Raw genomic sequence first — 25,764 nt, forward strand, 5'->3', positions numbered from 1 at the left:
GTTAGCGGTTTCTCATGGGAACCTGTGAGAAGTGACGGCTCTATTCTCACGGGAGCGCTGCTGTCATATGTTATCATGTCATAGTATGGTATCGAAGCCTCAGTGGACAAACGCAGCATGTATTTGTGCGTGTGTGTGTGTGTGTGTGTGTGTGTGTGTGTGTGTGTGTGTGTAGCAGAAAACACCTTCCCTCCTGTGGACAGCAGTCTGGAGTAAACTCGTGTCCAATCAGCGCAGCAGCAAACGTGTGCTGCAGTCATTAATCACACATAGACACACGACACGTGCACAGTGAAGAGGCAGGCGCAGTTCTTTTCTCTAAACTCGATGCAAGTGTAGCCGTGTTACTGATGTGCCGCCAAGTTGATATGCTTTATGCAGTGACACAAACTTCTTGGCGCTCAACGGAGTCTCAACAGGGATGGAAGCAGAGCAACAACTCGATGTATCTATGATAGCACATTTGCTTTGGTAAACAGGTTCTGTCTCATCATGTCTTTTTTTTTTTTTTTATCTATGTTTAAAACATTTCATGCGTGTTTTTATAATTCTGTGGTTTGCATTGACACTTTAAGCCTCTTGGCTGCTTACATTCATCTCAGCAGGGAAGTTCAGGCCTCTAAATCTCTATTGAAAACCAAAGCAAACTGGCAGCATCTGTTTGTTTGTTTTCCACCAAAAGCTCCTCCCACCCTAAGGAGCTCAGGCTGGCAGAATCAATATCATCTCTTAACACCTATTTCTCTGTGCTTTTATGTGACGGGGGATTAGACGCTCGGAGGGAGCAATGGATCGCTTTCATCTAATGCTGCCGTGACTTTGATGCAATAACTGTTTCCAGTTTCATGAAGTATTTGTTTTTCTTAAAGTCATGTAAACAACAAAAGTGTGAATCTTCTAAATGTGCAGCCTGTTTGTTCCTCATCGTTGACTAAAATCATAATTTCTCTGTCTGCGTCATCTTTTTTCTTTCTTTTTTTTTTACTGCATTGTGAAAGCAAGCCCATTTCCCCATCATTGTTTTTTTATTTTTCCCCTGTAGACAAACCTGTTCCCTGTTATTGTCAGAAATAACTGACCCAGCAGCAGGTAGGAGGAAGGTTATTAAGAGGACAACTCATTCCTTTACTGGGACAGAGGAGAGAATCCTTAAAGAAGGAGAGGAGTTCACAAGGGGGAGGGGGAGGGGGAGGGGGGGAGGTGACAAAAACAGCATGAACATGCCGTCATCTGTGTGTTTTTATATATTGTTGTTGGATAAGCTATAGTGTGCATGCACCAGGAGATATAGGAACATGCGCTGTTGTAATAAAGTCAACCTCTGGTGTTAAAGAAAGCTTCAAAGATACCTTATTGATTTCATTTATAAGGCATTAAACCCTTAAGGGGAGGATGAGTGAGAGGAGCTAAACGTTTGTGCTCTGAGGAAGTAGAGAAGTCTAATCTAAGAGAGAAAGAAACTAGAACTAAAGTAGTTCTTTTGATAATTTATGTTCTGAAAAAAATTCAAGAAATGTGCTTTATTCTGTGATTCTTCCACCTAGCAGCTGGCTAATCTAGTTTGGCATAAAGACTGGAAAAATTAAGGAAGTGGCTTACCTTGCTTGGTCTGAAAGGTAACAGTTCCACAAAGGGACACCTCTAGAGTTCACTGTTTGATAATGTAATATCTTGTTTAATCCATACAAATATTGAAGAATAACAAGGAAAATTGTGATGAAATGAGAAGTTATCCGCTACGTTCTTTCTTGATTCCAAATAAGCATATTTCCTGGAAACCTTTTCCTTCAGTGCTGCACATTTTTAATGTTTGCAGTTTTGACCCTCCTGTATATACAGTACAGTAGGTGTTCCTTCAAGTGGTGTTGTGCCTCTAAGTTAAAGGTCACCACGGTAACAATTGAGCTTACACCCCCACCTTGGCGAGTGGTAGCTCAGGGTCAGTGCTCCATTACTGAGACGTTCAAAGACTGCGTAAAATGTCAGCGCGCAATGGGTCAAGAGGTTCTCCCAATCAGTGTTGATGTGTGTACTTTTGTGTGTGGGCAAATGAAGAGGTTGTGGGATGAAATGAAAAATCCTCAGAGAAAAGAGGATGTCTTGTTATTAAAGAGGTGGGCAGAGATTTAGCGCTGTTTTTTTTTTGTCGTACTAACCTCGCCTGCACATTTCATTCAAACCACATTTAACAACGGCTCACAGAGGTGTGAGTTCTCTTTCCTTTGATTTTTGTTTTTTTAAAACATTTTTAACCCTTCAAAGATGAATCACCTCGCCAAAGCTTTATTTACTGGCCCTCCTCTCTCTTTCTCTATCTCTCTCGCTCTCTCTCGCTCTTCCCTCTGACCACCCTTACCTGGTCCACTGTTGAGAATAGCCCTCCTTGCCCTACATTTTTTATGGATACGGTCAATAATCATGTTTATTCCTCAGTGACGGCATCACAGCTATGAATACAGCAGGGTATTAAAAAAGAACCAGACGTCAATTAGAGTTTAATCAGTGCTGTAACGAGTGCTTCTCACTGTCAGACCCAGTCCATCAGCGGGGTCCATCTGATCTCCACATCATCGCTCATCATTGCTCTAATTAAAAAAACAAGCTAGAGACGAGGTGTTGTTAGCATGATTAAGTGATGTTGTCACAGAGGGAAGTGGGAAAAGAGGTGGTGGGCTTTTTTTTTTAAGCCCTCTGCCCTGCACTCACTCTGTCTTCTTATTTGAATGATTTTTTTCTTTTAAGTTATTCAGAAGATACCAATTGATGATGTTATACCAAGAAGAGCTTGTTAACTAAACCTGCATGGAGATGAGTGCTATCATTACGGTATGGCCTGGGTTAGTTTGTTAACATATACTTAGAATGAATGCAGAAAACTTGTATTATCAAGCATGACTTTTAAGTTAATACATAAACAAAATATTGGAAAACATAACTTTTCTGTAAAGATACAGAGATAGTTTTGTCTTACCTCTCTCTCTCTCTCTCTCTCTCTCTCGTGTCTGCCTCCGACTGTCAGAAACACTTTTCACACATACAGAAATCTCCTGAAAAACTCTGGAGATTTAGCTACCTGGAGGTTCTTTAGGCTATGTGTGAATGCAAACAGCCGCATTTTTCCCGCAGTTTATCTGGCCAGACCCCTAGTATTTTTTTCCCGCAGAAAGTCCGAGTGAGCTGATGTCTGAACGCGCAGCATACACACCGGAGATTTCAACTCGAGCCAATGGAACGAGAATGATGTTTATATACAGTGACTGCCTAAAGTGTCTTCAGGCAACCACTACGATCTCCTTGCACGTAATTAAACGGCTGCATTCTGTTTTCTGTTCGTCAGTATGTTGTTCTCCACTCTTTTGTGGACGTTGTCATTCCATTGGACTACACATAGCATTGATATAAAGGCAGATATTCTCATTATAACGTCGTGTAGCGGACTCTGTTGCTTCGGCCGCTACTTCCGCATTGTTTATTTACCTCAGGAAATCCCCCGATCCCCCTCCCCTCTTACAGGGATAGTCCCCCGCTGTGAGGAGCATATGTGAACGGTTAGGTCGGGAGAATCTCCGGAGAAGTCCTCCTGTAATTATCTAGATATTATCCGGAGTGCATATGTGAAAACGGCTAGAGAAACAGTTTTTGTGGAGAAGAACAAATCTGCATGGGGAAACACAAAACTGCTTTGATTTAGTGTTTATACCAGTTATAATTTCTGAGCCCATTTGTTTTTGGAAGGAGGAGACCTCCTTAATCGAGATAATGGACACTGATGAATCCTGACCTTCAAAGCAAACTGAACACCTGAAGAAGCTAGGCTAAAATTTGGCAGCAGTTCAGCTCCCAGCGCCTCTGGACAGGCTTTGCATAATCAGAGATATGCAGATTTTCTATGTGAGAACTCCTAGCTGGCACCACACTGCTTTTGTTTCCTATAGTCAGGTGGTCAGTATATGAAATCATTTTCTTACTTTGCAAGCAGCCATAATACTACCATGGTGGCAGCAGAGATCTGGACAGTCTCAGGTGGCATTACTGATCAAGTAGCTGTGGATGCTGCTGTTTGTAAAGGACAGGATCTAGTGGCAGACTATTACATTTGAATTGGATGTCAATAACCAATCCTGTATTACAAATCCCGATATCAGGCCGGGGAAAAAAAACGGCAGCGTGGCAGCGATAAGCTCCAATATACCACCATGAAATCTTGCGCAGGTATTTTTTGTCCATTTTAGATTTTCCAATGCTTTCTAAGATTTCTCACCAACATATCATGATCCTGCATCATTGCAGGAAACCTTATGTGAGGTCTCAGCAGTCACCCTTGCCTTTGCTGTCGGTGTGCATGCAGGAGAACTAGGCTTTTGGAGCCCATGACTGCATGCAGCCTTAATGACATTAGCATGGCTGAGTGGGCAGACAAAGTGCTGAGGTTTGTTAGCCCGGATGTGCATGATGAAAAGGCAACATGGCTGTTAGCAATGTCAAAACATGACTTCCCTGCTATCGTCTTTGCATTTTATATTTCTCCAGGATCTTGTTTAAATGCACCTCTCGCTTTATATTCCCTCTGCGCGTGTCCTTTTTACTACTGAATTCACTCTGCGTTATGCGTTATGTCATCTACATCTCTCCCGTGCTAATGTTTTCCTCTGCTTTGCTCTGTTGTGATAAATCTAGTGTTAGCAAAGCAATCAGTGAAGCCGAAGTGTTGTCTCTCCCTTCTTTTGCGTTCAGTGTAGAAAGCAGCAAAACAACAATGACAACAACAAGAAGTTTCCCATGAATGACATGTTTCTAATTTGTTTCTTCTTGCCTCTCCCTCCGTCCTGTAGGTAGAGGTGTCGCAGCAGAAGGATGCCGCTAGTGAAGCGCACCATCGAGCCCAGGCACCTGTGCCACACGGTGCTGCCAAGGAACATCAAGAATGAGCTGGAGTGTGTGACTAACATCTCCTTGGCCAACGTCATTCGCCAGCTCAGCAGCCTCAGTGAGTAGCGCACACACACACACACACACACACACATACACACCAGCACCTAGATGCACACAAATGACTACATTAATTTGTCCTGCACTGTGGTTCATTGGTTCATGAATTTTGTATTTAAAGCTCCTCTGAGGAATTCCAACTGGTTATGAAATAGACTCAAATTAACACTGATCCCTCTCTGCGGCCTACAAAAGCAAACAAGACCTTCAGCTACAAGAATGACTATTTCTTTATAGTTATGTTAAATGTCTGAAACCGCGGCCACCGAGTACGTCAGATGAGATGATTTACAGCATTCTGGCTGAACAGCCTTTTTTTTTTTTTACATTTTCCAAAGCAAAGAGTGAGGGCTACGTTTAACTGTGAGAATAAAGCAGGATACTTTTTTTGGGGGGGTCAGAAAGCTGTGGAAGCTCATTTAGTCGGATTTGATATACCTGAGATAAAATTAAGCTTTTTTGAATTCTTCTTTTTGTTGTTTTATTTTGGGACTTTTTAAAGCCTTTATTTAGATTGGATAGAGTAGGAAAGTGAGTGGGGAATAATGCTGGAAAGGAGCAGAGTTGGACTCGAGGACAACAGCCTCTGAACAGGGACAGTGCAAATTTGCCAACAAGTGCCCAAGCTGAACACTTTTCTTGAGGAGAGCGGGGGCTTCAGAATAGCAGAGGTGTCGCCAAACAGCAGTTCCTTTTGGTTTAATGCTGGTGCTCAAGGGCGACATCTACTGGATCAAAAAGTCACACATTCTTCCTTTAGCATACTCTGTGAAGGGTTAAAATGCTGACCCAGCCAGGTTGATTCTTATTTGTTACTAAGATTGTTGTTGAAGATAGGAGTGGCTTTGCAGGAGGGGTCATTGTTCAAACAGAGGAGCAGGTGATTAAGACTGTGAATGAAGGATGTTATCAGACACTGTTACCCGGATCAGTCAGCTGAAAAAAATGACATGGAGGTGGAAATTACAGTCTGTTTGCAGTGCATAAACCCCTTATTACAAAGATGAATGCACATAACAGATTTCAGTGGTACCAAAAACCACAGGCAATGGCCTACAGAGATGTTGAAAAATAGTTACGGTTCTATGCATCATACAAAATCATATTCCTGCCAAGGGGGCGATGCAGGCCCCCGGCACTTGACCCCTACTGTGAGGGGCCGGGGAGGCTCTGTTATTTAGTGGTGGAAACTTTTGCTGGCATGGTTCGGGTCCACTTGCATCCTTAGTAGATATGGTCACTACAAATCAATAAATCATTCTTCTAAATGATCACACACATCATTGATTCACAGGGCCCAAGGGTTCGCTGAGTGGTTTGATGAAAAGGAAAATATTCACTTACTGTACAGCCTTCGCACTCACTAGATCGCAATACTGTTGAACAGATGTGGGGGATTGGATTGGATCAAATGTAGGCAGTGTTCAACACCACTGTCATTTGAACATCAAATGGTCTAATATCTTATTTTTTAAGAAGTAGATTCTAAGAGGCGCTGATGGCCCAGCCGTTAGTTTACACGCCATGTGCGGGGGGGGGGGGGGGGGGGTGCAGATTCAAGTCTGACCTCTTTAGCTCCTTTCCCGCATGTCATTCCCCAGCTTCCCTCCCTGATTTCCTACTCTATGCACTATCCACTACGGGCGGCAGTTCCTAAGTCTGTAGGGACTTGGGCAGGGAACCAAAGGGTTGCCGGTTCAAGTCCGTTATGGAACTGGGAGTGGTTGCTGGAGAGGTGCCAGTTCACTTCCAAAGTACTGCCCTTAACAAGCTCTGGACACCAGTCCCCTGTGCAGCCCCCTCACTCTGACTTTTTTTCTATTAATACATCATGTCTCCCAGTAACAGAGTGAAAAAGTTGTAATTTCCCTATGGATCAATCAAATAAATAACAATATCCAATTAAATCACAAAAGAAAATCTTAAAATCAGAGGTAGATTCTGACATAACCAATGACTGATTGGAGACATATGCAATTTAAAGATGTCTAAAAATCCATTCTGCAATAAGAAGCATGTATATGAAGCATTTAAAAATAAATCTATAAACATGTTGCCCTCTCCGTCACTTCATTTGTAATATGTGTTATTTGGTTTACTTCCAGTGTGAGGCGTTGTGCCAGAAGGCGTGAGAAAAAAAAACTGTGCATGTTGCGCCTTATGTCGATGACTTATGTGCTTTGAAATGTATCCAGTCGGATTCATAGAAGGGATCAGATCTATACTTCAGTTCACTGAGAGATGGTGGCTGATATTAAACTCAAATCAGGACTAAAATGTTGACTGACGGAGGCTGTGGTACACGCCAAAGCATGTCAGAACCTTTCATTGATGTCTTACCATTTAAGAAACATGAAGCAAACTATTTCTCCTCTTTAATTGAATCTTCATTGTTTTTGTTTTTTTCTAACTCTGGTATCACACAGCTCTCTGTTCTAACATCTCTAGCTCTTACATCTCTATCAGCAGTCAGCCTGGGTTCTCTTGGGATTTCCAGTCCCCGCTGCACTGACACAGCGTTTTTTAATGTCAGTAATTGAACATCTCTAGAACTCTGAGACTTGACACAGAAGAAAAGCACTACCTCTTGTTTGCTGTGAATGTATTTCACACATGATGTACGTCAGTTTGACTACCTTTTGTGAGTTTAAACATGTTGTACTCTAAAAATATTCAGACATGACCAACACTGTGTGTGTGTGTGTGTGTGTTTGTGCAGGTAAATATGCAGAGGACCTGTTTGGAGAGCTCTTCAACGAGGCCCACACCTTTTCTTTCCGGGTCAACTCCCTGCAGGAGCGCGTGGACCGCCTCTCCATCAGTGTCACACAGCTGGACCCCAAAGAAGAGGAATGTGAGTACTGTGACACAAACACACACCAGACCTCACTCTGCAGACCTGCTCTTTCATTTTCTTTTCTGTCTTTTCCTTCAGTCAGCCCTTTAGCTCTTTCTGACAGTTACTGCACCAAATTATTCTTGATATGCCTCTGAGTGTGTGTGTGTGTGTGTGTGTGTGTTTGTGTGCCTCTAAATGTGTGTGTGTGTGTTGTGTTTGTTCATGTTTTGTGATGGAGTCTCTCCAGTGTTAAAGGGTGTTATTAAAGGAGTAGACAGCAATGAGACGGTGTCATGTATCTCTCCCCATAAGCACAAACCCCTGCCTCCTTTTAGAAACGTTCTGCCTGAGTTCCACATAAGCTAGATGCTCGTTTAGCCCCTGAAGCCCCCCCCCCCCACTACAGGAAATTGAAACGGTAGTCAGGCTGCATTGATAATCTGCAGGGCTGTCAGGTAGGCCTGGTTATCCAGAGTGAGGAGAGGAGGGGGGGGGGGGGTTGACAGGAAAGTGTAGTAAGAGGTGGATTCAGGGGTTGCAAAGTAAAAAGAGCGAGAGTCACAGCAGTGTAATACCATGCTCCAAGGCACCGTATCGATTTCCCATGGGCCGGCGGTGTGTTTACGGCTTTGCACAATGCTACTGTAACTGCTTCCTTGTCACTGACATGCAGACGGTGAAATGCTCGCTGGGTCGTACTTGCCACTTATGGCTTTTCATGTGAACGCAAGCACAGGCTTCTTCTTCAAGGCGATGAAATGGTTGTTTTTGATTTTTTTTTTTTTTTTGGCAGAATCATGGTTTTGTGTTGTGTTCAGGAACGTAGCCCTCCTGGTCCAGATTACTCACAGATTGCTCATCATCATGATTTTCCTTTCCGTTCCATCCTCCATTTTTTTTTTTTTTTTTTTTCCCCTCGAGAGGCTTTTCCTCCTGTGAATTGCTTTGCAGCTTCTTTTCACTTCTTGTTTAATTTTGTTCCTTCACACGCCTTTTACCTCCTATTCTCTTCTTCTTGCTTCTAACATCTCACTGCCCGTCATCTTCACCCTGCCAACATTCTCCAGCAGTGCTAATTGAATAAAAATGGTGTTAGAGCTAATTATGGAAGTCTGTTTTTGCTGGGCGTCTCAGCTAGTAAGTTCATAATTTCCTTTTGAGGTTGAAGGTTGAACACACTGACACATTCTCCCTCTCTCTCTCTCTCTCCCACACACACACACAGTCCAATATCTGTGGCACAATGAGACATTAATATTTATCTTTTTAGATACACATCTCTTTGAAATACCGGAGTCACAACAAAGTAGATCTTCGTGTCATTTCAGCATAAGGCTTCTTCTTCATATTCATGTGACGTTTCTGTGTTTGGACACAGATTTAGAGGGGATTGTGTGTGTTTAGTCGTGCGTGCATCTGCTGCATCCATTCATGTGGTCTTTGCGTTTTATCTCCCTTTTATAAATAAACCCCAACTGCCCCCGCCGCCCCCCCCCCCCCCCCCCCTTTTTAGCCTGAGGTAGTGGCTTGGGAGATGGTGGATAAGGATCAGCTCAGTTGCAGTTTAAGTGTGTGGTGGTGCGGGAGGGGGGTGGGGGGGGGGATGTAAAGGAGGAGGGGAGTAAGAAAGATTGAAGGAAAGAGGGATGGCAGCATAAAACAGGGCACTGCAGCAAAAAAAAGCAGCGGAGTGTAAAAGGATTGTACCGCAGAATTTCCTGGGCCAGGTTGAGATAGCCTCCTCTGCAGGTTACACAGATTTCCTACTCAGTTCAACTCCTCCGCACTCATTTGCCGCCAAATGAAGTTGTCTTTTTAAATGGAAAACCTGCACTCCACTTCCATTTTCGTTTGTTCATTGAAAATATGTAAAATCAGACGATAGCGGGGGTGGTGTAATGGTGCGTGTTGCTAAACTTGCAGGAGAGAAGTTGGATAACTGCAATAAAAAGGTGGATAGTTGTTGGAGAGATTTGTTTCCTGTGAATTAATGAACAGTGTTTTGAAGTATCTACAAAGTGCTTTCTAAATAAAGGGTTTTATTATTATTGAATGCCACCCCCTTTTTTTTACCCTCACACTTCTAAACACACTCTCAACTGTTCTCAGTTTAAAGTGTCTGCTTTTAGCACGAGCATACGACTCGCTACGCTAGCGTGTGTGTGTGGGTCTGTGGTCGGCCAATGAGGAGGAGTGAAGGAGAGGGGAATGAGTGCAGGCGGGGACGAGGCCATAAATCAGGAGCGTGGAGGGTTTGAGTTAGAAAGATGGGGGTCGCAAAGGATGGAGGAGAGTTAGAGCAGCACACATTGACTTTGTTTCACATATTGTTCACAGACGACTTTGAAGTTCTTGAAAAGCCTCGATGACCTGGAAAAAATTGGTGACAGATTACACTCCGTCTGACTTTCTTTGTATGTCAGAGTAATTAGGATGTGTTGAAAGCTAACTGCTGCAGATTTGGTTTGTGACTCACAGATAAGTTCTGGCTCGTATTTGATATGAACACTAAAGGGATAGAGCAGTAATTTACACAGCGCCGGCTGTATTTAAAACCGTTCCTGAATATGTTCAAAGCTGGCGTTTGTGAGGTTGATAATTATTCTAAGAAATGGGTTTTGATGTGTGGAGCAGAATTCTTACACACACAACTGGTTTTGACGTTGCAGACAAAATGACCAGAATTAGTCTCCGAACAGTTCACGTAGCAACAAGAAGAAAATGTAAAACATCACCCAGCCCATAATTGCACCTTTTTATAATGTAGAGAAAGTTATAGTTGGATCAGTCGTAGAATAACCATAAATACTGACAGCGAACATTTCTGTACAGCCCGAGCTGCTGTGTCTGTATGATTGAGTGAGTTTATTATCACCAAACAACAGGGCTGCTGAGAATAGTGAAGCACTGTGATAAGGGAACAAAAAGCTCACTCGAGAGAGAAACAACTTCTTAAAACACTGCAGTATTTTGATGAAATTCAGCTGAGACCATGAGATCCACTTAAGAGTCTTTCAGGCTCTGTTTTGGGTAAGAGTCTAGCTGTTATCACATTTTCTTTATCAGTGCAGTTCTGATGTGTTTGCTGATCTCAGTGATGTTTAAAGACACTTACTCAAGTTAACTCAAACACTTTGTTCATGCATTATATTATAACTCTAGTCTTAATTATGACTCAGCTGCAGAGATGAGTCAAGCTTATTGCAGATAGCAGTGTATGGCAACTTGAGTATGGGGTTTCACAGTAACTGTTCAGTGAAACGTACGTCATCATACGGAGCTTATGTGGACAGACAGGTGTAGCTTTAACTGCTCGGCATCACTTCCATATGCAGCAGAGTTTTTCAGTGCGTGTAAAATAACAGAAAACCTTTACTGAGATTAACAACACTGGAAAGTCAATATTTTTAGTCCCATTGTAAAAAAAAATCCAATTAAATGTAAGAACCTCTCATGGTATACGAACTAAAACCGTTTTTATTGGCTCTTCAGAGTGAGTCAGTCTCAACACAAAAATCACCAATGCAGCCCTGACAGCCACTTTCTTTAAAAACCTTTATGGCAGCTTGTAACCGTAGCCTTAATACAAATTGACAAAAGCACAAGCTAATGGACCAAGTAAGAAGTCTAAATTCACAACCTGCCTTTCCAACAAACCCGCAGCTCCAACCCTAGAATCTTCTGTCTTTTTAATGTTATACATTGAGATGATAAACCAGCTAGGAGCTGGATTATGTAACTTCACTGTTTCTATTCAAAGTGCCAATGCACAGAGCGAGAAAGGCTTGTGAAGATGTTTGACTTTTTTTTTGTTTTTTTATTACAAGAACTCAATGTGAACTTCTTTTCACAGTTCAGAAATGCTTTAAGTTAATGAATGAGAGATGCGACTCCAGGATCGGGTAATAAAGATCAGTCACACAAGATCAGACACGCACAATGCAGCTTAGCTATGTTTGACTACAGATACTACGTCACAGTTTCAGACTTACAGGATTTAAACTAGTGTAGAGAGAGACACTGGATTATGTTTCATCCGTCCAGGGACACAGGACGCAGTTACAGGATGATAGACACTCTGACAGATGTGTAGCTGAAGGTCGTGAAGAGATGAAGAGGTGGCCGCAGTGATGTATGCAGTGTCACTGGTGCTGCAGGGGCTGAGGTCAAGCGTGTTTCATCACATGAATTTATACATTTTCTATCTGCACACACACACATCTTGTCCACACCCTTTGTACCTTATCCTCTAAAGGGTATCGCGTTGCCCTTTAGGCCTCCACCTCCCCTGCTGCTTCTTCCTCCACCTTCCCTGTCTTTGTTGTCCTCCTCAGCCCACTCCCCACTCTCTCTCTGACTGATCTCTGCTCTCCCTCCATCTTTTTGCGTGCTTGCTATTTGTGTGCTGTCAGGCCCCCTCCCCCCACTATCACTCGGAGCCGGCCAAACTAATGGCCTGTATCCCCTATTTAATGGCACCGTTATATCACTGCACTGGCTGCAGGCCATTATGGAAGGCCACAAAGCCACCGCCGGTCCCTCTGGGCTCGAACAGTTTCTTTATATACTCCTTATAGTCTCTCATTGCTTCTCTCTTTTTCCTGTTTGTCCCTCTTTTTGTCTCTGTTTGATACCCCCCCCAGGTTTCGTTTCTCTCCTCTTACCGAGTCTCGTTCTGTCTCTTTCACATGACATCTTGATCTTGCAGTAATTATATTTCTCTGTTTTCTAGTTTTTTTTTCCTGCTGCTCGTTAACCCTCTTTGACTCCTCTTTCCCCCGCTTTTATTACCTCCCTCATCTCTGTCTGTTTTTCTTTGCAGACTGTTGGTTGGTCTCCTTACAGACTGTATATTAGCCTTTTGTTAAACTAAATAAAGAACTTTCAAATGATTACATTTTTTAAATATTAATAAACTGCTGAATTTCAATAGTCAATCTTGATAATTGCATTTTAAATCGCATGTTTGAAATTTCTCCAGTTTGCTTTTCAAAGCAGTTTTAAGTCCATACTAACAATGTGACGCAATCTTTACCTGTGTCTTGACATGATGATCAAATTAAAGCAAAGATATGAACTTTATGATCTTGAGGTTTGTATAAAAGTGCTGCAATGCTACACCAGTGTGATCTGACACCATGAAGTGGAGATAGGAGACAAAAGGACTTATTCTGTGAAATACTGTGTTTATTATTTTGAAAGGATAATGTTGTTACACATTAAGAAATATGAAGGAGTGCCTGAACAAAATGAATATAATAATATAATATTCTGGTTTAGTTTGATGTTTAATTTGGTGAAGATATTCAGAATTTTCACATGATCAAATCTATGTGTGAAAAAACAACTCCCGGACCCATCAGGAAACTGTGTTCACATTGGGTAATTGCTGTGCTTTCTTTTCTCCTACTCCCACAGCAGCAGTCAAATCCTCAGTCAAGGTCAGAGCCGAGATGGAATAGTTGTCATTCTCTCCAAACACAATACTCGATTTAAAGGAGAATGAAATTGTGTTCCTTCAGGTACACGAAACAATGAATGAGAAGTGAATATGTCTCATCCAGGAGCTAATGTTTCATCAGACATAGATTTGGATTGACTTGAGTTGAGTAGGAAATAAGGACAGAAAAAAGACAAAAGCATGAATGACCGTCGGCGTCTGACCTTGTTTCATGTGGTTATTATGTTTTAGTCAAAAGTCCTACTCAGAATTGTACGCCTTTTTTTTTTGTATCAACGTCAAGGAGACACAAAGAGAGATACACAGAACATCTGTCCATCAGGCATTTCTTATTTGCCTTACTGCCATAACAAATGTGCCTTATCACTTGAATTATAAATGTCATTACTTGAAATTACATTGAAGCAACGACAGGAGATTTTGTTCATGTCTCTCACATGTATTATGGACTCGCTTTCTGAAACCAAAGGAGCATTGGGTGTGTGACAAACTTGACTTCATAAAGGCTCCAGCAGTTATGCGGAAGCTATAATTTGTGGTTATGACAGTTCATCCAGAAGCATTGAGGGTGATGACCAGCATGCATATGTGACACCACGCAGGGATGGAAGGAAACATGAGTCAAAGAAGAACTGAAAATGAAACAGGGATGTAAACAGTCTTGTCTATTCACTTTAAGCACACAGGCACTCACAGGACAAGTGTGAATTGTAAATTGACAAGTGTATTTTTTACTGTATTTTATTTTAACTTTGTTTAATCTCTTAAAGTGAGGTTTTGAGATAAGCCCTCATGGGTTTCTACCTCACCTGCACATGTGTTTTATTTTTTATTATTTTTTATTTTCTGTTTTCTGTTTGATTCTTCTTTCAAAAAATGTGCACATAAACTAAACTAAACTAAATAAACTAAACTAAACTAAATACTGATGAATGTTCCCATATTAGTTGCAGATGAAGGGCATTAACTTTACGTTTTCTTTTTGAGTTTTCACATAACCCAACACATCATTGCAGTGTTTATTGCCTGTACACAACAATGGTGATTCAACAGAGTTTGTCAGTGCGACAGGGAAAACATTCAGACTCTAGAAGGAGAGAAAAAGGACAAAAAAAATCAAAGAAAGGGGACAAATACTAATCAAGCTTACATGTAGAAAATGGAGGCTCTCAGGGAGCAGAGGCAAACAGTTGATTCAGGACTGCAGAAGGAAGCATGCAGGAGGGGAAATATAGGGCAACATTTGCATCAAAGTACAACAGGAGAGAGAGAGAGAGCCGTGTCTGCATGCTAAGAGACGGCTCGACCCTGTGCCTTTCTTATCTTAGGAGTGTAGGACTGCATCTCTATGAGCCAGGGGAGAGGGGGGAAAATTTTCATTTCGCTGAAACTTTAGGGAAGTGTGTGTATGTGCATGGGTGTGTGTGTGACAACAACTTCCTCACCTCTCTTTGGCTGAGTGTTTTTTAGCGAGATGCTATCTGTCTGAGGGAAAGATATGAGAGAGAGAGAGATAAACTATCCGCCACTCGCTGACTGATAAGGAGCTTCTCAGGCTGAGATCAGAGGCTGCTGCTGCTGCTGCACCCGACACTCAAATAAAACACGTACACACACACACACACACACACACACAGCCTCTCACATGCTCACTCATTCATTCACAAATGCGTACTCTCACATTGCTCTCATTAGCTAAATGTCTTCACTAAATGGATGTAATTGGTAGTTCGGCTGAATAAGTGACATTTTGTAATTAGGCTGTAGAACATCATGTAAAGATATCCATCTCTGTGTGTGTGTGTGTGTTTGAGTGATCTCCAGTGTGTGTGTGTGTGTGTGTTTGTGTGTGTGTCTGCCCACATTGATTAGTGCATAGTGCCTCTCTCGCTGCTCAGTGATGCCTGGCAGAGGTTTACAGCCACCTCAGACTGCATCAGATGCATCCTGACACACACTTATGCATTGCCTCTCTTGTCTGTCGCTTTTGCACGTACTTGTCACATCATATGACAGCTCCTCTGCTCTCCCAGAATGCACTAGGGGCAGCAGGGCACAGGGTTCTTGCCTACATTCAGCACCAAATCGAGGTTGGGTAGGGCGGTGGTGTTTTTTTGTTTGTTTGTTTTTTCTTTACCCCTGACAGGATATTAAATGAATAAAATAGTCAAGTTCAGTTATTCAAAAATATATATAAGCATATTGAAGGAGAGTGTTGGTGTCAGCTTCTCTAACCTTCACGCTGACCTTCCTGTGAGCAGGGAGCGAGGCAAAAAGTAAAATGCCCCGCAGGCAAAAGCATCCAAAAAGCATCCCTTTAAAGTTTATATCTCTTCTACCACATCTTTATCCCCAACTACCTATAATCTCCTCAACCTCCACGTCTACTTTGATCTCAACACGCGTGAAATTCTAAGAAGATCAATTTGGTTAAATAACAACTTAAGTCTTTTTCATTTAAAAAAAGATTAAGTTAACTTCCAGATAGAGTTGTTTATCACGATCAATAAGCTACACAAACTACTGTGTGTATTTTAAAAACTGAGGTGAAGGTGTAGATAGTGTATATTTCTATTATAAATGTTGTTGTGGTTTCTATCTTTCTTCTTAAGTGTACTTATGTCTACTGTGAACACTTCTTGTCTATCACATTTATTATCTATTACTGATTATATCTTTGCCCTCTCTATTTGAGCTGCAGTAGCAAACACATTTCCTCCAATGGGGGATCGATAAAGTTGACAGGTGTCCTAATTCAGTGGTTCCCAAAGTGGGGGTTGGGACCCCCTGGGGGTCGTGAGACACTGAGAGCGTGGTTGCGAAATGCCTTCCAATAATAAATAATTTAGAAGTTGCATATTTTATCCATTATTTACAACTAGAGTTGTTAAGTAAGATTAATGCTGAAATTAAGTTTAATCTGTAAAAAAAAATCCTTTAAATGTAAGTTTGTGCATGACTGCAACAATGTAGGTGTGTGTTGCTCCCTACAAAGAAAAATCTGTTTGTTACATTTTGTATGTCCACTCAGTCCTACAGTTTATACATGGAGATTACATGTTTTCTGCTTCTTACAATACGTTACTCAAGTACAGACAGTGGGGGTCCCCAGTCTCTAGCACAGTTATTTTTGGGGCCCTGAGCTTAAATGTTTGGGAACCCCTGTCCAAGTTTAAACCAACTCTTGTTTGATAAACTAACAGTTTTATAACAGCCCTAATGTCCGATGTGAAATCTCCCAACAGTTTAATACACTCTAACTCCATCTTCCACATTTGACTTCACAAACATAAAACTGTTGAGCATGCAGTTCTCTTTTGCCGTTACCAACCCTTTTTCAGTTCATTTAATGAATCAAAGCTTAACGTTTTGTATGTTCACCTATCTGTACTTTGTTTTAAACTCTAAAACTCCCTTTTTAGTAAGTCAAAAATAACTTAACTCTTAAACAGGCAGTCCCAGGATGTGATGGAATATGAGATATGAAAAGTGTGAGATCAGGCTTCCAATCATCTTGAGCATAACTTTTACATACACATTATAACTATTACAAGGAAATCATATTGAGCATAATAAAGTTCATGTTTGATAAGAAAATACATATTTTCCAGGTTTGTTTACTCTTGAATTTATGACTTTAAAACTCAGAAAAATAATTGAATTAATATTTGTCTTTATGAGCCGCAAAAGCAAATCAGACATCAGCATAAAGATTGAGTAACTCTTGATAGTACATTTTTAATGCTTGAAACCACTGCATACGGGTTTGTGTCACACAAAGTGACAACATGCTGCACAAACAGCCTTTTTGGCGTTCCCCAGGGTAACTATTCTCTGTGCCTGAGACGTTTGACTGTTCAACAAAAAACAAGAGTGATATTGTCGGGAAATAAAAAAAGAACCTAAACATGTACAGGGCAAGATCAGCAAAGAGATACAAGTTTCTTCTTTGTCCTTAATGGGTGCGAAAAAACACAAAAACCAAGAGTTCCTCACTTTCATTTCAAAGAATTTCTTATTTTCATATATGTGGTACTTTTTCTTTCAAATTCACCTCTTTATCTCATTTATTTCTGGTAAATGTACAACTTAAACGTACTACTTTTATCTCCCTAATTCTATATTCTATATTCATCTCAGAATATAACGACCCCCTCCCCTGGCTCTGTGATCTTTTCTTTAACCTGCAGTAGCCCGTGGTTATCATTTCCTACCGACTCTCTACCTTTGACTGGTTGGTATTCCTTGAGAGTTTTCTTTGTGTTATCTCTTGCTCTGCATTTAAAGTTTAAAACCTTCCTCATGTCTGCCCTCTCCTCTCTCTATCCTTTTCTCCTAACCCCGACTCTGTTGCAGTTTTCTTCCTTTTTTTTTTTATCTCCCTCTTGAATTCTCTGGCCTCCTTTTTGTCTCTCAGAGTGTTACTCAACTTTTTCTCACTGATGGTATTTTATTAGCAATGATACTTCATGGCCTCGGGTGGCTTGCTTTTTATTTCAGTGAGATTGTGTGTAAGCTGTACGGCAGGCTGCAGTGTTGAAAGTCAGATTTGGGTAGTTGCTTCTTTCTGGCCAATAGTTTGGTACGTTTGACCTGTTTTTCATGTCTGTGTGTTATGTATGTCATGTATGTTAGCTGTCTCTTATAAAAGCGGCTGCCTGACAGATGACCTTGGCCTAGCCATCCTAGCCTAGCCTAGCTTAGCCAGCATGTTGCGGTAGGGGGGTTGATTTAAGCCAATTAGGACAACAATGTAGTGTCAGTCGAGGAAGAAGGTTCCTTACAGGTTTGATCACTCCTAAAACTGATTAAAGTTTTTGAGTGATGAAATGAATGTCATTTCTAATGATGATAATGAGGAGATGTAACCAAATTATAATCCTGGTGCGTACACCAGAGACACGAGAGTGACAGAGTTTATTTGGAAAGTACAGCTGAAGAGAAACAAGCATTAGACTTGCACTGATTTCTTATTTTCTCTCTATTTAGCGTTCTCTCAGTCACATGCTTTACAAACAGAAACAAATAAACTGAATAACCTTCTCTTTTTCTTTTCTTTTCTTTTCCGACCCCTCCCATTCCCTCCTCAGTGTCTCTGCAGGACATCACCATGAGGAAGGCTTTCAGGAGTTCCACTATTCAGGACCAGCAGCTGTTCGACCGCACGTCGCTGCCCGTCCCACTGCAGGAGACCTTCCAGACATGCGAGCAGCCACCGCCCCTAAATATCCTCTCGCCATACAGGTCTGGATCTTGACTATTTTTGCTGACTTTGCGAAAGGTGCCCTGGGGTCAAAAGCTAATTGCATGCGAAAAATCTTTGACAATGTTCATTTTGAAATTACATTTTGCCATTAAAATGATGTTCACCACCATAGAGAATAAAGGAGTTCCAAGAGGTGCACCTGACTAATGATGATGATTCTAGTTGCTGGTAAAACTCAAACATTGTTTTTTTCTATCAATATAATAGTTTAATCCTATTTAATTAACATGAAAATCACTTCCCATACTTCACCATTAAACCCAGGATACGTTGGAAAAGCAACTGATAGACCTACACACAGTGGACAAGATGCAGCTCCCACATTGAGTTAGAGGGATCCTTTTGTTTTTGTTTTTTTTGCAACTAAACAACCAATGAAATCCTGGTGAATAATGACTCTGCGGATGACTCTTTTTATCTGCGGACATTAGGTCTCAAAAGGTGGCAGCTCTGCATCTGCATCCTGCTGCGTTACCACAACAGGACCTAAATGGTGTCACATTTTGGCTGATATTTGGCAGCTCTTCTTTTGAATTGTCCTTTTGACTGCTGCTGTCGTAGCTAGAACTGAGCACAGCAGTGATTCTCGGGATTTTTGAAACACACTGTATTACCTTTTGTTGGTTGGTGTATTTTTATCATTGGCTGCTCCGTGACCCGTTCACACCAGGCACCACTCCTGGCTCTGAAGGTTGAGTGGTGAGAAAAGCTCGCTATCTGAGGATAAATAATCCATAAAAAAGCTCAGCTGGCCAGCACTCTCTCTCTCTCTCTCTCCTCTTTACAGCTCAGCCCCCTCACCTCGCATCTTCCTCACACCTCTTTTTTTTCTTTTCATCTCTCGTCTCACTCGATTTTTTTTTTCTTCTTCTGCAGCATCTCTACTGACCTCCTTCTCTGATGCTGCTATGCTGACCAAGCCAGTTAGAGAAGGTTACAGCTCGCAAACAACCTTTACATTTTGTGTATAGACACGTAGACACACTGTCTGGGGGGGACAGGTGCAGAGGTAGACTGTGGTATTTAAATCTGTCACCTCAGTGTTTTTTAACCTCTGGGGCTCGACACGGCACAGACCAAGTAAAAGGCAGCTGTGGGTGTCGAACTGCAGACATTTTATTTCCCAGTCTTTCCCTAAATTCGTAGTCCAACGGCTTCCCGTCAGTTTTGTTATTCAGAAAAGGAAGTTTAGTTGAATATAACATGTTCATCATAAGTGTAAAGGTCACTTCCGTGGCTGGCTAGAATTGCTCTCACACCTCCTTAAATCTCAAACTGAAAGATCAACCTTGAGTGTGCCATCCAGAGGAGTAGAGTAGGGTATATGTTATAGCAGACAGCTGCTCTGCTAGTGTGACCATGATGGAAACACATCGGTTACATACCATGTCTCCTGAGTTGCATCCATGCATCACACACCTGCGTCTCCTTCTTGTGTTTTAGTCCCTCCTGCAAGAGATGCATGGAGAGATGCAATGAAATTAAGGAATAAAGAGGAAATAAAAGCTACCATGAAGCGATGTCAGTGTGTGATGACAGAGTCAGTTATACGTTAGTGAAGTTAACTTGGTGTCCGTGTAAAGGTCAGTCATTGAGCAATATCCAAGTGAGGGGCGTGTCAGTAAAAAGACTTCACTCATGAATCTTTGCTCATCGCTCCTTAGACTCTCTATCCTTAAGATTACGGGTCAAGAACTACTTCCAGTACGACAGAGGACTGAGGAAACAGAGACTTGAAATGTATCTAAAGACATGGACCTAGTCCGGGTCCCCTTTCATTTTCATGTCTCCTTTTCTTGTCTTTTCTTTTCACCCTCTCCTCTCCTCTCCTCTCCTCTCCTCTCCTCTCCTCTCCTCTCCTCTCCTCTGTTTAAACATTGTTCCTTTCCTTTCATCAGCTTTTCTAATTTCATTTCATTTCCTTTCTCCTTTTCTTTCCCCTCATCTCCCCAGTTTGTTTTTCCTCCTCTGCCCTGATCTTGTCATTTTCTGCCCTCCTATACTCTTCACACATCACACCAGGAGGCTCCCTGGGACACCTCCCCAGGCTGTTATTGCTCAGATCCTCCCTGAGCACAGCTGCTCTGCTCGCTCTCCTCCTGTCTCCCTCTCTCTCTCTCACACACACACACACACACACACGCAAGCGCACACACACACACCCACAAACACATGGATTGGATATTTACACAGAGGGAATAGCATGCATAATGATTCACTCAAACCCTCCGTTAAAACACACACACACACACACACACACACACACACACACACACACACACACACACACACACACTACAGTAACTCTCTCCGGTCTTGCCTTACCCTGTTTCTATTTTCTTTCCTATGTTGTGTTGTATACCATTAAATATTCCTCTCTTAGCTTTTGAAGATTTTCTCCTTCATGTTCACTATTTGTTTTTTTCTTCGTACAAATTTCATCATCTAATCATTGCCTCCCCGAGCTTCATCAGAGCTGGGTAAAGGCAGCTACACAAATTCAGATTAAGACCACTGAATGATTGTGATACACTAAATATTTATATGTATTCCTGTTTCGCTGAAACACCTGCTCAGGATTATTCTGTAACGGACTGACAGTCCAAAAACCTCACTGTGTTGATTTGAGCAGCCTTTCTTAGTATGCAGAATGTTTAAAATATGATGAAAGACAAGGATTGTTTGATTGTGTATCAATATTCTTTTACATGCATTTTTGAAGCGTAACTGCTGGAGTCGATGTTGTACACAAGTGGGCTGCAGTAATTGCATATTAGAATACGTGTACATTATGGACTTTAGTTTTACTTCTTATAACTTTGTTTTTGAATGATTATGTTAAGTCTGTCAGTCTGTCAGTCTGGCAGACAGCATACTACAATACCCACGAGGTACGGCTTCTCTCGCCATGGAGAAAAGCCAGTCCAAGGCGCATGTCAGACTAGTAAATTCATTAAGCTGTGTTGTGGCTGCTGAGAAAAACTAATGACACTGTAGTTGTTCCATTCATCCAAAATGTATTTATCCAAATGTAATATTGAACGGATGCAAGTTTCTCTCAGCACAGTCCTGACTTTGTTACAGGCAGTGCACCATGTAAAACTGTTTTAAACGCATTGACTGCATCTGTAGAGCTGTAGTTCAAATCAATGTAACGTTTGGACTGAAGATTGAGGTAGGGGAATTTCACGTCAATCCAAAACACAATTTATCTGATTGTTAGTTACCAGACTGCCAATGGCATTGCCTTGCCATTGGGTAAAACCAAAGAAGTTACTGAGAAGTTACAGACTAAGGGGAAAGGGGGCCTCACAATCAGTTTTTATACTTCATAACTCTGTTGGATGTTTTCCTGAGGCCCAATAAACACTTTTGAGGGAACCTTTTGAGAAGCTTTCTCTGCATTTTGACCCAAGGAACCAGGAACTACAACAAGTTCACCCATGACAGTTCCCACACCCTCAATGAATTTAAATTCAAATCTTGAATTTTGAAGCTGTAAATATGTCTTCAATTATTTGGGAAACGGGAATTTAATTGGAGGTGAGCATCTGAGAGCCTCTCTACATTCGACACAAACTGATCAGTCATAAGAAAATAACTAAAAAGAAAGACCTTTAGAAACAGCCTCGAAAGAAGACGAAATACAGCAAGGCGGTTTTACAAGTAAATCAGAATATTCCTAACATGTTTTTTTTCTTCAGACTGCTGTTATTCTCCTGCATGTCAGACAAAATGTAACAATATATATTTTTTTTGCTTCTTTTTTTTTAAACTTGCAGGGACGATGGGAAGGAGGGTCTGAAGTTCTACACCAATCCGTCCTACTTCTTTGACCTGTGGAGAGAGAAGATGCTGCAGGACACAGAGGACAAAAGGAAGGAGAGGCGGAAACAGAAGGTATGTCTGAACAGTTACAGTACAAGGACAGGACACTGAGAGTGCAAAGGATATTTCACCTCCTTTTCATCCCGAAATCGAGGAAAGCGCTGATTCTTTAGTTTGTACAACAGAATGACACTGAGGTCAGTGAGTAGGAAGACTTCGAGGGAGACTCTTCCTGTATTGTCGCACAGATCCATATTGATGTGTGCTGCTTGAGTAGACTGACAAGCTGATTCACCGGCCTGACTTCATACCATGTGGTCTCATGCATTAATTAACCACCACTCAGAGATTAACCAGCCCTTCCTCCAGTCAGCCCCTTTCTTGTGTCATCATTACGTCTGTTAATTAATGGGAGCATCTGCTTTTCACTTGCCCCCCACACGCAGCGTCACATACACACACAAAAATAACTTCGCGAGAAAGCTCTGTTCTCTCACTCACACTCTGAAGTTAAATTTTTTAGGCACAAAGACACGCAAACTAAATAAGAGCTCTTTACCACCAAAGAAAGACCCTTTCCACTATCGTTTGCTCAGGATCGAGGGGTTTCCCCACCCTCCCCTCCAAGAGCTCTAATCAGCACCAGCTTGCATTTCCATGCGTGGGAAGCGACACAGGCTCCTCTGTTTGCCACCTCACAGTCAATCAAAGCTTATTAAAGCCTCGTCATTGAGGAATAATGAGAGCGATTTTCGGCCGAGGGCTCATGTGAGAGAGGAAGAGGATATAATTTGTTGGCTATGAGGTTTGTAATGATTGTGGGAATGATGCATGAGAGGACAGAGTTTGAGTTCAGACAAGAAGCAGAGCAGAGAATGTTTTTAAAAAAAAAATAGATATCTGATACATTTTCTGAAGCAAAAATGCATCTAGTTTAAAGTAGTGTTAATGAACATACTTTACATTGATATATGTGTGTCAGATGAAACACATAGCTCGTTTGCATCAGTACACAGTCTGTATTGCTTCTCGGAGGGTTACGCTGATGACCACTCGTAGCACGAGCCCATTCCTATGATTTCATCTAATTAAAGCCCCGGGTGGCCTCAGCTTGTAAAGCCGTGTTCATTTCCCTCCTCACCACTGGCAGCTCCGCAGACCCCATGCAAAGGCCTACAGGACGTTCACAGGGGGAGCAGGATGGATTAGAGGAATTACGGACACATAGTTGTTGGTCTCTGTAACCATCCCGGTGAATAAACGGTCTGAATGAGGATCAGAGTAAATGCTGTGTGTGTGTGTGTGTGTGTGTGTGTGTGTGTGTGTGTGTGTGTGTCTGCCTGGAGAGCGTGGAGAATCTGCTGTTAGGAGATTGAGGGATGGAAAATGAGTTATGAACACACATACACACGAGCGTACGCGTGCATGAACTCAGAAGAGGTAAATTTAGCGTGTCAATTGTTGATGGATTTATCACTTAGCTTATTGAGTGATTCTGCCACATCATGTTAAGGTGTCTCTCTGTCATGGTGTTCAGAAAGTGTGTGAGTGTGTGTTTGTTATACTCTTTTTTTGTTTTGTTCAGATCATAACACGAGATCAGCATACATGTGTAGTCAAATTAAATACACATCTTTCTTATTTTGCTGTCACAGCATTAGTTCATATATAAACTCACAAACAATTAAAACATTCCACAAAAACACACAGGAGGTGATTTCTTCATAAGGAAAAAACATGTAAAAAATAGTAAAGATAGAAAAATTAAAGGTTAATAAACATATTGAGCTAAGTCTACTCCAATGGTGGTTATTTCTGACAACTATCAGTAACTACCAAAATACATGACAATGGGGGGGCCACCCAAACATTTTTTTGTAATCAATCATGATTCACCATGCAGCTTTGGTGACCAGGACCTGACAGGCCGAGCCGCCTGTCAGTCAGTGACGTTATCTTTCCTCTTAAATGTTGATCGAGGATTGGTTGATACTTTTGAAATGTCGATACCAATAAGAACATTTGAAGATATCTGATTCATTATTAGATGTGGCGCACATTTCTTAAATTACATTGACAATAATTGAATAAACATTGATTGCAATGGAAGCATTACAGACCCGAGCTAGCAGATGAAGGTTTATCAAAAATTGAGTTTATAAGCATGCTTCACCTGAATAATTCATGTGAACACAAAATGATAATCACAACAATTCTGAAAACATTAGTATTCCTGTTGATTTCTCTACTTTTTTTAATATTTTGTTTTTTATTCTGTATGATGGTCAAATTAGATGAGAGATCACGTTTAAAAACAACAAACTGTAGAAGGGGAGCCAGGATGAAAACAAGGAGAAGCTTCTTCTTTTAAAGTCGTGTATGTGAACAAACACAGATTTTTATTGTTGAAGACTTTTAATCAAAGGACACGTCATCTCAAAGTAGTGTTACTTGTTTGATAAATGGAGATCAGGTCTTATAGCTTTTTGTGGCCCACTTTTTTCTGTTTTCTAAATTCCCCATTCCTTGAATGCTCTGTGGCATGAAAACAAGGTTTGGATGGCTTCCAGTGAGCAGCAACACAAATCGACTTTAGCTAGAGAGCAGAGAGACACAGTTCATGGTTCAGTTCAAAGTTTCTCCCACACCAGAGAGGAAAGACAACAAATCAAATATTGAAGCCCAGGGGTTGATGGACCAGAATGAATGGCTCGACAGGAGCTGTAACGAGGGAGGCTGCCATGTTAAACAGAAATCCTTCAGACGGTTGTTCCATTACAAGTCAAATAACTTGTAATATCTCTTTTTTAGACCACTGTATTTTGCTTTTAGTGGTAGAGACTTTAATTTTACCTGAACTCTCTTTTTGAGTTTGAAAGTCTGAATGTCTTTTCCCCCGTGGAGTTTTAGGGAATCAGAGAAACTCAATAAAAGGGAAAAGTAAAAAATGTTCCACACGGTGCGAAACATCATGTAACATTTCATTAATTCATGGCAGAGTCAAAATGTGAATTTGGTGCTGGAAAATCAAAAAAACAGTAAAAAGTAACAGTAAGTATTCCTTAAATAGACGTAACGTCTAGAAATCCTCCTTAACTTAAAGTCATATTCAGAAAGTTAAAGTCAAAAAAACAGATCTACACACACTCTGTTACGCGCGCACACACACACACACACACACACACACACACACACACACACACACACACACACACACAGATTAGCAGCCAGTGATAAATGAAGAGCATCACAGGGCAAAGAGAAGGGAAGAGAAGCCTTCAGTGTCCTAATCTCATTAGCTCCCGTGTTAGCCGCACCCTCAGTGGATTAGCAGCAGACTATGTGCTGAAGCAGTCAGAGAGAGATGGAGAGAGACGCTCA

General features: G+C 41.4%; 1 protein-coding gene across 3 annotated transcripts in view; it reads left to right on the forward strand.

Annotated features, from left to right (window-relative positions):
- wasf1 (WASP family member 1) overlaps window positions 1–25,764 on the forward strand; it is a 59,526-nt gene that overhangs the window by 20,379 nt on the left and 13,383 nt on the right. For all 3 annotated transcript variants that reach the window (XM_061052033.1, XM_061052032.1, XM_061052034.1), the window contains 4 exons: window positions 4,833–4,987; window positions 7,709–7,843; window positions 18,380–18,533; window positions 22,338–22,455. In XM_061052033.1, the coding sequence (XP_060908016.1) occupies window positions 4,855–4,987; window positions 7,709–7,843; window positions 18,380–18,533; window positions 22,338–22,455 (540 nt within the window). In that variant the 5' untranslated portion in view covers window positions 4,833–4,854. The remainder of the gene's footprint in view (window positions 1–4,832; window positions 4,988–7,708; window positions 7,844–18,379; window positions 18,534–22,337; window positions 22,456–25,764) is intronic.

The sequence above is a fragment of the Labrus mixtus genome, chromosome 12 (assembly GCF_963584025.1).
Source record: "Labrus mixtus chromosome 12, fLabMix1.1, whole genome shotgun sequence".
Lineage (NCBI taxonomy): Eukaryota > Metazoa > Chordata > Actinopteri > Labriformes > Labridae > Labrus > Labrus mixtus.